Genomic DNA, 12,578 nt, shown 5'->3' on the forward strand with positions numbered 1-12,578 from the left:
GTAGCATCGATCACACCAACAAAATCTACCCGGTGCCACGGTGCACAAGTCTATATCATTTGTATGCTTTGAAAGACCGTATCGTCAATATACTGTTTGAACTAAAAGTGCTGTACTCTGACATGCTAATGTCGTAATAAAATTCGCTATTACTCGTATTTTTATCATAGATTTTTGCAAATATTTCTTCATTTAACCCCAATAAATTCTTCATTTCTGACTTTTGCTTTTCAAAAACACATTAAACGTTACGACACAATTTACAAGATATTATAACACATTTACTAATCCAATGTCTCGTGTCGAATCTAATTTTATTTTTATCGCGTCAACAAAAACCAAATCGTTTTATGTTTGAATTTAAATTTCAGTGTTCCGGGGCTCCCGGCTGTAATAAGGCGATGTTTTTATTACACTGGGCCCTTCTAATAAGCGGACAGTCGCTGTTTGTTCACAAACAATCTCTTCCTATTCCGTAATTTTACACCTATATCCAGCTAACGAAACAAAATTACGGAAGCTAAATAGCTTGGAAAATAAGATACGCTTCTAAAGGAATTTCCTTGTAGGTTTCCATTTGTTGGTAGGCGCTTGATCGTCAATTTGTTTTTCCATTATATTTTCAATATAGACGTAGTTTCTTTACCAACAGACACACATCCACACCACCTCACACACAACTACACCAAAGGCGTTGTCATCAACACTATTCTGAAGGAGAATAAGGAAATTTGTTGTAACATTTCGGAAATCAGAAAAGGTTAAATAGGTTTAACAGTTGAATGCTTCTTACTTTTGCCAATAAAAATGCTTCCTGTAGGTTAAAAATTGGAATTGTATATTAACGCGTGTTTGTTATTTTTATCCAAAAATTCACACTAGAACACTCATCAGACATCCAAACATAGCTTCTACTAGGTACTGAAATACTTTTAAACATCGATATTTTAGTTAATTTAAGTCAGGCTTTAATGGAATGAACGAATGATTGAACGGTACATGGAATTTAGTTCGCTCGACATAGGTGATAGGTGGCGATATATACACATATGGACGGATAGCACAGTGTTAGATTTTATATACACCATGAAATTACGTAGTAATATTATTATGTTATTATATGAGTTCGATTTCTGTATCAACTTTTGAAGTGTACTAATATGATATAAAAATAGAGGTTGGTCAATAAACTATACATTCAATTATCAATTTATGACTTTCGTCGTTTACGTAGGTACCTACTATTATACTATTTATATACTATTTGACGCCGATTGACGTTACCTGTATACTGCGCAACAGGGACAACTCTCAACAAACCATGTCTGTCTCTTTTTAAAGGTACTTATTCAATATTATCACCGAGTAAGGTACAAAACATAACTAAAGTCTAGAAAATACAGTCTGTAGTGCAAAATGTTGGGCTCCCAGCGGAAATTACCGGTAATTTAGATATTTTTCTATGGACACTAACGCGCTATAAATTCACATCATTACTTCCCTACTGCAGCACGGAGTTCTTTGGTCGATGATATTTAAAAACCCAATATCCGATAAATACCGGATTGAACATAATTTTTTACCGCTTTTATAAGACTTTAAAGCCGGTACGCAATACAATAAATTAACTATTTCATTTAAAGTTATTTGACGATAATATATGTTTTCGAAGTATTTATAACAGAACTTACTATTTTTATATTTTTTTTATATTTACAAGTGGATATTATTTTGATATTAGTTAGGTTTTATTAATAGACTTCACCTTTTATATCCACTGAAAACAGAAAGCAGCAACCCACTTTTTGGATAGTAGTTAAGTAAAATTGCCTACATATTATATAATGATTTAAATAATAAGTGAGCCGACCTGAATAAAAAACCATACTTAAGAATAAATATAAAACCATATTTAAGAATAAATGGCATTCTGATTATTTAATATATTCATGTTCACTGAAACATCAGTCATCATCAGTTGGAACGTTGATTTTGATTTTTGTATCGCAAACAATAAACAAATGCTTTGTGTATATTTAAACATAAGTATTTTTTGGTTGCGTATTAACACAGCATATTAATAAGTGCAACATACATAAAATAAACGGTATATTTACAGTAAGTAACTAGTAGTTTAATATTATTAAAAGCACAGCGTCAGCTTTGAAAATGCTGCATTCGGTCAATTACCGAAATTAATATCTTCTTACCCGAACGAGAAAGTTCGCGTCTCCTGCGATGTCACGAGTAATTTGACAACTTTATGTATTTAAATCTATGTTAATCATAATATAATTATGTTAATCTATGTTAATTTCAAGTATGGTTCTATTATTTTTTTTGTTATGTCATGACGTGAGGGTGATGCAACAAAAATAATATAGGTATAATAATTTTGTTTCAAATATAATGCTAAAACACTTTTTATTTATTAGTGAAAGCGCCTAACTAGATTCAAATTTAGGTAAAATTAATTGACGAATTGATTTTACCGAATGAATCTAATCAGACCAATTGTAAGAAGAAATATATAACGATATTGAATCTTCGTGCAAAATTTGCACTTGCGCTGCACAAAGGATATGGTTGTTCAAGGTGCATATCTAAGCATAAATTAAAGGAGTACTTGCTCAACAAAAACATTTGACACATTGTATGAGATGTTGCAGTCAAAAACTCGTATTAAATATAATAAAAACTTTAACAATCGCATTAAAGAACTGTTGTAAATGGATGTCTCTGTACGTGAGTGACTCGTTACGGAAGTTACGCGGATCTGTCTCAGCGGCAGGTAATAAAATCTACCGTAAGTGTTGCCAACATTGCGGTGAAGATCCAACAAATTAGGAGCATAAGTAATTAAATGCGGTATTAGCATCGAGCTCGTCGTATATTATAACTGCATTATCAGCTTAATATTCATGAGCGACGAACTTCCTCCAAGCGAAACTGGTGACGAATCTGCGACTTATCCGTCGCTTAGAGTTTCCGTATGAATATGTAGCCACGAGCCTGCCAGATAACGCCACTTCAGTGATGCAGTTTGACACTGATCATTTAATCGCGCGAATACAAAATGCTCCTACTAAAATCCAACGAGGGACAGTTTACGACCCAAACGATGCCATCATCTTATAGCCGGAGATGTACGCCCTATAATGTCTTACAGATTACCCAAAGGTTCAGATTAGGCTTTGGAGTCGAGTGCTATCATCGAGGCTAAATAAAAATCAATATCTGAATCGGTTGCGAGTTTCTTCTTCACAATCCATTTGCTCCGAGGCAGTACTTTCTCAAAGGGATTTCTTCGGCCCTTATTTCGAGATCCTTTAGGACCACACTTGAGAAACGGCGCTCTGCCTTTAGGACCCCGCTTCCGCCCATCCCGAGAAATACCCGAGATAAGAGAGACGTTTTGGCGCCATTCATGTTTATGGCAGGCCAAATGGCCCTAGAATACTGCGTACTTATTATAAACAAGTACCTACACACAATATATTTAAAGGAGCTCGAGCGAGATTGAAAAATGTCATTTGGCTATACGATGTTGATAAAATGCTTCCCTTGTAAGAACTCAAAGCTGATATGAAAGAAAGTTAACAAGGGTAGAAAAGAACCTTGGTTTCTTTAATTACCTACGCAACTTCTTTCAAGTTGTTATTAGGTTTCGTACGTACTTAATTACATGTATACCTACGGCTGCCCAATAACGTTCCCACTAAGATGAAACTTTGTGCGGATATTACGAAAATTTATTTTCTGTAACGACCCAAACATTAATAGTTGGGGTCATAGAGCTTAAGAATTTCCCCTAATTGTGTTTTGGTATTTTAGGTGTGAACCCTGCCGAGACTGGAATGACTTAATTTTACAAAAGTAAACAGTAAAATGTTATGGACCGTTTGAGAGTGGTGTGGTCATTACTAGGTACATGAAACAACAAAGTATGCCGTTCTGCACACCAATTTGAATGGCACCGATTGGAATAGTACATACTTCTAATTTATTTCGATTCTTCAAAACAAAGAACTCTATCATCAATAACTACTGATACTAGTAAAAATGTGTTGCTACTAAAAATATGATAAATGTTGAAATTGAAATGGATTTGATAAGTGCTATTCGAACCGGTGGACCGTCTGGCATACCTCGAAGAAACTGGCAAGCGTGCGTACCTACACGTAATACTACTGCATTACGTAGTCGGGCCTCATTCCATTCCAAGTCGTTGATTTCAATTACCACCCATCGTTATCGTATTTAAGTCTCATTTCATTACGGGTAATTTCTTCAATTATTTTTAACAGACTATATATTTGACTGGACAACAAAACAGTATTTATTGTTTAACTAGCTTCAACCCTATCCCGCAACTTCGACCGCGATTATTTTGTGCGTCTGCTCATAAATTATTATTATCGATATATCGGGATCTAAGCAACTTATCGCGATGAAACCTATATACCAGATTTTAAGTTAGACCGTCCTCTATACAACTGTAAAAACCTCATCAAATTCCATACTGTAGTTTTTTCGTGATCCGTAAACATACAGATATAAATTTAAAAAAATAAATTGTTTCGGCTTCTACACAGCTCAATTAAACAGCAATATTAGGCATAACACTTACAAGAAATTAAGTTAACACGTTTCTTAATTCCAATGTCATATGTAAATGCCCAACACGCTGACAGGTTCGTATTTTCATGAAAATTCTTAGCAATTGGAAATCCATATTTGCCTACCTACAGACAATTTTGTATGAATTTTGTATTCCAGAAATGATAACCAAACGCCACTGTAAAGTTTATCAAAGTAGTGTTTTAATTAAATAGTTGCTAGTGAATTACTTATTAAACGAACTTGTGTTTTATTCAGATGAAAGCAATACTTGCCTCGGGCGGACTTACCCAAACCCGCACTGAGCATTAACTGAAACAAACAGGCTACATTGAACACGTCCGAAACACACAAAAAGTAGAAATTGGAATATAGAGGTGAAACCCCGACGGGCCCGAGTTTACCCGTGTCCTCTGGGGCACTTGCCAAACAAACTTTTTGTTTTATCAAACTGGTAATTCTCATTTTTTGTTTTATTGCCCCAACGCTCAAGAGATTTATGGGCAGCCACTTTGAATTAATTTCGCATTCATTACAGATCTCTTGAATTTTCGTTGAAATTTTTTTGCGTCTATCGAGTGTGAATTACAGAGGAATTATGCATATTTTGTATTCGAGTTGCGTGCAAAATATTGTTATAAATTAAGTTGTTCTGAAGGATATAATGGGTCCGGCTTAGGATTGTAAATTTCTTTGCGCATTTGCACGTAATAAACAGCGGAATAAGATTAATGGCCACTAGTCCGTTGGCCTTTGTGTGAGCTGCCTTGGAGTTGGAGATCATGTTCTTTTAGATTGGGAAGTTTTTTTATAATTTTACTTACTTACTTTAATGAAAACATATTTCTGACAGTTCAAAATTTATTGATTTGCCTGAATAAAGAAGATTATAGAGCCGTTTATTGTCATAATCCTAATATCGCACGTCATAAAACTTACAAATTGTGAAAAAATCTAAATACTACGATCAAAACTTTTATTATCTTTCCAATGTCTGAACAACACAATTGAGCCGCGGCAAAAATATCGATATTACTTTATGAAACTTGTGGAATCTTTGCAGTGGTGCTGGATGGCACATTAACATAGTTTCAATAGAACATTCTAGTTCTACGGGACATTGGACCGCACATGCCTGCAGATCCTTTAATGAAGATTAATTGTTGACTGAGAAACATATAGACTATGTTACAGTTTATAGAGCGCAATGAAGATTAAACATCTAGGACTAGTTTGAAGTTGCATTTCATTTTTTTTTTACTAAGTATATATCCTAAAATACATTTAACAATTAAGCAAAAATATCCGAAGCAAAAAGACTTTTTTAAAATATCATTCTCGAATATATATCAATATTTAAAATATTATCAAACGACAAAGACAAATGTCTCTGTCGATAAATTTTGTAATCCATTTCATAACTGGTTTTATCAAATCATAGATTAAAATATATCCACCCAAAGAGAAAACAAAAACAATTATTTAAAAGCTTACTTGAAAAGTGTCTATGTAGTATATTATTTTAAAAGCTTTTACAATATAACTATGTATGTAGCTATGTCCTTATGTCACGAGTGGAATCTTCAACCAATTACTTGAAAATAATAATGAGATGAAAAAAATCAGAAAAAATTCCCGCTTGATTCCAGAACTTTTTCATCTCATTATTATTTTTCAAAAATAAGTTAAAAAATATGTGTGACATATACATGTCACACATGCTTGTTTGTTATACAACAAATCCATTTAAACAATTGTTTGAAGCTTGAGCATTAGTCCTATTAATGGTATCAAATATTTTGCTTTTAGGTCAAATCTTGAAGGTATTAGACCAATCTTGACAGATGGCTGATGCCATCTTTGTCTCCCAAATGTCATCAAAACCAATTCATCGCATCGGATCTCCTTCGGCCAGATTGCGAGTCTGTTGTTCAGCTTATCGGTAGGAAACGAGGCGCCATTGTCCCGAAGTAGTGGTAATCTGGTCGGGACGCTCCTAACGACTCTTTGATTAGAACTAACTACTAATACAATCCCCATGCCGCGTTTAAATAGTATATGTCGTCACATCGCTAGTTAGGCGGATTTTAGCATATGTTTAAATAGTTTTACTGATTAAAAAAACTATACGACTATTGTCTCTCAAACAATGTACAAGATTACGATTATAAAAAATACAAAATATCAATAAATCATTAAGAGGTTACAAAGAAATAAGCCTCTATTACCATGACTCTTTTTAAGCAAACATGTTAGTAGGTACCCATAGTAAATACATATTTTTACCTTGTTGTATGAATCCCAAATTGAGATGTTTACTATAATGAAAACCAAACTTTCACATAGAAAATATAACAAGTTTTAGCATATCATTTAAATCTCAAAATATACATACATGATTTGCCACTAAATATACTTAGCACGTCAGATTCATGATAGGGGAGAAAGTTCCCCTTTACTGCTCTCACCATTTTTATAGCCGGTAAGATCCTAAATAATATCGCACGCTACACGGTCTTATTACCATTTCCATTTAATAAAGTCGGTTTTTCCACGGCCTAATATTAGGTTGTGTAAGCTGAACTTGATTTAATATTTACGAAACGAAAAGAAATATAAATATGCTGATAATAATAATGGAGACCATTACATTTACAAATACATTGTATGGCGAATACATTAAATTGTAATGTCTTATTTACAGGGGCGGCTCAAGTCCATGAAAGTAGAGCCTGTGTACTATTAATACCATGGCGCACTCTTGTACCAAAGTGAATAAAAGACGTGAGCGGTTTTTCAGGACCCCCTGACATCGGGCGCCCGGGTGCACCCCCTATTGTGTAGATAAAGCCGGCCTATTATTTATTTATTTTATCGTTACGTAAAATTTATGCACATCACTTATTCATCATACAAGAAGTTCTTCGTACAGTGACCAACCAAATAACCTAGACGCCTAGACACAGTGTATCTGTGTCTAGGCGTCTAGGTTATTTGGTTGGTTAAATTGATGATAGTTGAAATACTTAACTATTTTTGTTGATTTGCAGTTCACTAAGTTTAAATGATATCCATGTTTCCAGCAAATCTAATCTGCTTTCCCGTTCCACGCCGTCAAAATCCAATTCATTATGGATTATATTCGAAATGCAGTCCTATAAAACCATACAGTCGATAAACCGAAACATAGTTGCAAACGCGAAGGTTGAAATTACGACTAGAATGATTTGTCCCTCAACATTTTCGTCCCATGGGACACAATATCTACTTTGAAAAATTTTGAAAATTAGTTTTATATTTTTTTCCGTTTTAGTTTAAACGAAATACAACACAGTTTAAATTTTCACAACATCTCATTATAGAAGTAATTAAACAAAAAAGTTTAATATAAACGATGTTTGCTGATCAAAACTGAGATTGAGTTGCTATCAAAACGAAGATTGAGGACGAAACGCATACAAAATGTTGGATATTTATTTAAAACAACTTCTTTTGAAGTGGATATAAGAAGGTGGTTTCCAAATCGCTGGGATTTTATATATTTGTAAAGAATTTTCGTCCAATAAAAAAAAGACCACCACCAATGGGGCGAAATGTTTGAGGGACGAAATACATAGCTGCTCAAAATCACTTGCGAGTGTCGCACGAGTTGAAATCATTTATCTAAAAGCCGCTCCCTTCCGACATCAAAACTAAATCAAGTAGGGCGAGGAGCATAAACCGACCGCCCTTGCAGTAAGATAAAATGTGAAGGGAAGTTTGATTCACTATTGCGACACCACATTGCAAAATAAATAGAATACAGAATTGACAATTAACAAAAATAAAGACTGAGACAACGAAAAAGTTAATGTCAAAGAATAAAAACTAATAACTAATAGCTTTTAATTAATAACCTTTACTACATACTATCCATATCCATACTAATATTATAAATGCAAAAGATTTGTATTTCTGTTTTCTTGTTTGTAACGAATAAACTTAAAAACTACTGGACGGATTTTGATGAAATTTGGCATAGAGATAGACGAAACCATCAGAAACAGGGTACTTTTTGTTATTATGCTTTTACCCGATCAAACCCGGTATGATGCCGCTAGTCATTTAAAAAAAGAGATGTATAACGTTAATTATTAAATTGTTCATAAATTTGTATATTAGCCTGCAGCCTTCACTTATTGGGCAAAATACTACTAACTTTTCAACTGTGTTTGTTAAATGCAAAATTAGGTCCTTCATTTCAAAATTCGTGGTCGTCCCGTCATCCGCTCCGTGAACTGCCTCTTCCCTATTGGTCTTTCGGTAACCAAAAAGCGGTTACCATTCTGGCCACTAGGCTTAAAATTGTTAACAAATATAGATATCGTTTATTCAGTATGTTTTACAAACAGAGCTTGCTCTAACACCCGTTGTAGGTTTTCCAGGTGATAAGGGATTCAAGTAAAATAGACAGAGTTACAAATAATTGAAATATTACCCAATTAATAAAAATGATCAGTGTGCCTTTTATTTATTTTGTATAATGATAAATATTTTCCATACCTACATTTCACTTACTGTGCATTAGACTATTATTATATAAATAAATATATTAGGACAAATCACACAGTTTGAGCTAAAGTAAGCCCTAAAGTAAGTTCGAGAATTGTGTTATGGGAAACTAACTCAACGTATATTTTATAACAAATACATATATAGATAAACATCCAAGACCCGGGCCAATCAGAAAAAGATCATTTTCCATCATGACCCGACCGGGGATCGCACCCGGGACTTCTCGGTTTCAGTGGCAAGAACTTTACCACTGCGCCACCGAGGTCGTCATATAGTGACAATTATTGTGTTTTGTTATTTAAATACTAAAGATATTATATATTTATTTTTTTACCTAGTCCAGTAGCCAAACTCAACATATTGTATGTAATTGGTTTATTCTGTTTGCTATATATTTTGAGTCCACACGTAGGAACACGGTTCGCCCCCAGCCCTCGTAACGACGTCTTGATATAAGGATATCTCTCTATTTGACTACGACTTATATCGTAGAGTGGGACACTAGTGGAACATTATTGGAAAACTTCCAGCTACTTTTATTAGACACAATTTTATTTTATTACTCCTGTTTATGTGACTATAAAGGTATAATAAAAACAACGTGAAATAAATTATTTAATTCATCAGTATTTCGTAAACATTGAATTTTTTTTTCTTTTATCTATGATTGAAAGCAATTCTATTAATACAATAAATTCTAATGCGAAAGTACCACCCCTAATTTTCAAATTTCGAAATTTCGCATACATTTAGTTTGAAGTTGTAGTTAGTAAATTTACGGTTAATTAAGCTTTTTTTTTCAGTATTTTATATTAAATTTTCTAACGACTATGAGCGTTTTCAGTATAATTCGAGCCTTTATTTATATAGGTTCTTTATTAACGTTGACTTTTTGTTACAAAGCGTCAACCTTAATTAATATAAGTTTGCCACGTCTGAAGACATTGCCCTGACGTTATAAAACTTTATAATGATACTTAGGATTAGTATCTTTTACTAACGATAAGTACTTAGAATTTTAGGCAGTAACTGTTAGGGTTATTTCTTAATTACATTATTTGATAGTAATTGGAGATGGCAGTGCACGAGAAGGGCTTTGAAAAAAGCCATTTTGGGAGGTCTTGGCGGGCAAATATCGTCGGGGAAGTGATGGACCTTCGTTCATCTTGAGATAAGCGAAGGGGGGGCGGGGGGTGGTCGGCATCTGGCCGGGTAATTAAGCGCATCTGCCTACGCTCAATTTTGAAACGCGCTGGATGAGAGTTGCCCCGCGCCCTCGGTCCATTCAGGGGTACGAGCAAATTGCTAAACTTTCAATTAAAGAGTTGTTATTCAAACCGCTCCCAGTTCCTCAACGAAATTATATTTTATTTCACAACGGAAACACAGAGCTACTTGATACAGCACTTCTGAGTTTTACCATTTCTCAAATCGTTCAGGATATTATTTTTCGTCATCGGCGGAGTATTATGTTAATTTATTGACAAGTTACATTGTTTTATTTTAACACAATTATTTGAATCATAAAGCTTCCAAGCTGCTGATACGTTTTGATGAATAGCGTTTTATTTCCTTTTTAACTTAGATCGATTGGAACGTTTACGGCTTCGTAAAAGGAAATATTTATAACTTTCTTCCTTCCGCAAATGAATATATTATGAAGAATTCGGAATTATTACCGTAAAAAATTAATATGTAGGCCAATTTGAACGAATCTTTCCTATTTAGTTTGTCGCTTACATAATTTGTTACATTTTTAACACAAAAGTGCTTGTCGTTAAAATAAATACAAGTTATGCCTACAGAGTAGGCATAACTTGTATTTATTTTATTTTATAATTGTATTTCAATCATTTTGATAACCTTCTTCGCGTTCATGTTGGCCTACCATCGTATATCATTAATTTCTGATACATCTCCGACTTGATTTATTTTAAAATTATTTTTAGGTTTTATTAATTACATTCTTGGTACTTATATCCATATAGGATGTATAGCTCCTATGAAATATAAAATCACATTCAAATTCAAAAATAGCATAAATCAAAAATGTCATTTTTTTTTAGGTTCAATACAAACAAACACGAGAACCTAAAGGATTATTTTTCAAATAATTTAAAATCCATTTCCTAAAAATAACAAATGGACTAAGAGCCCATTATATTGACAGTATTCGTATTTGGTATTAATTTGACAAGAGGAGGTTTGGGAGGCTGTTGTTTCAACAAATTTTATTTGAGTTAATTTCGATGAGACCGCAAAACAACGTGCGTCCGTACGTGGGTGTAGACCGCGGTCTCTTTGACAAGTATTTTACTCATTCCATCATATTTACATACATTATACTTCGTAGAAAATGATAAATCTAATATAAAAACACACCAAAAAGCACGTAATCGAATTTTAGTATGTTTTAAAATAAAAATTTACTAAACTAGTTTTCATATTTTTGCACCTGTCACTACCTATTGTTTCCCCACTTCGCAAAGTCGTAAGCATGCCTAGTTGTCAAGATTGGCATTCCATTGGCAACGCATATCATCCTTGACGACATCAAGCCAGCTGTTGGTCTACGCAAGACGTGGCCATACTAGCACTCTTGGTGTTTATCTGCTGATGTCACAGACATGCGCGAATGCGCGAGTTCGGCTCGACCGCGTGACATCACACATCTACCCAGTCAATCAGTTGACAGTCAAAAATGTCATTTTAGTACAAAAAACCTATTAACTTTTATTTCTTTCAGAGTAAACTAAGTGGTGGGTGCTTTCGTCTCGATGTGCGTCCGGCGCGCGCGGAGGGAGCATGCTGGTGCCCCTCTTAATACTTAGCACCGCCCTCGCGGCAGCCAACTCCGGGAAACACGGTATGTTTTATACAAGCTTTTATTTAGATTCACCGGTCCCAATATTTGTCTGTATGTAATCAGATATTGCAAGTTAAATTTCACCTAATTCCACTTGTCTTATAAGAGTCTGGAATTTCCCAAGTCGCTTTAATTTCCATAACATTGTATTATCATATAACCAGATGGTGAACCAAGGTTGGACTTCTAACCAGGAAACTCCTCAACGATTTACAGTACGGCCGTATGGTTTTTTTTTTCACAAAATCACCCTGAAGATAAGAAAAGCTATCTATTTTGTTCATACTACCGAAAAGATAAACAAGCATACGGTAATATACTTGTTACGGTAGTAAACAAATTACCTACAAAATCCTAAATGTTATACTTATGTATGTCTACTCTATATAGTTAGTAAAACTGAGTGAGAGTGTGTTGTTTATAACGACACTCTCAAGATAACGTGTCCGATTACCTGACAGCAGCCGTCGAGTGCGCAGCACTTGCATAGCGCTCTTACCAGTACGTACTTTCATGACACAAATTAAATATAGTACAA

At 34.2% G+C, this 12,578-nt stretch overlaps 1 protein-coding gene across 1 annotated transcript in view; it reads left to right on the forward strand.

The window, feature by feature from the left end:
* The window catches only part of LOC128678953 (lachesin-like), a 60,943-nt gene that overhangs the window by 9,734 nt on the left and 38,631 nt on the right, over window positions 1-12,578 (forward strand). The window contains exon 2 of the mRNA XM_053760849.2: window positions 11,921-12,040. Coding sequence (XP_053616824.1) covers window positions 11,980-12,040 — 61 coding nt within the window. The 5' untranslated portion in view covers window positions 11,921-11,979. The remainder of the gene's footprint in view (window positions 1-11,920; window positions 12,041-12,578) is intronic.

Source organism: Plodia interpunctella, chromosome 2, assembly GCF_027563975.2.
Source record: "Plodia interpunctella isolate USDA-ARS_2022_Savannah chromosome 2, ilPloInte3.2, whole genome shotgun sequence".
NCBI classification, from domain to species: Eukaryota; Metazoa; Arthropoda; class Insecta; order Lepidoptera; family Pyralidae; genus Plodia; species Plodia interpunctella.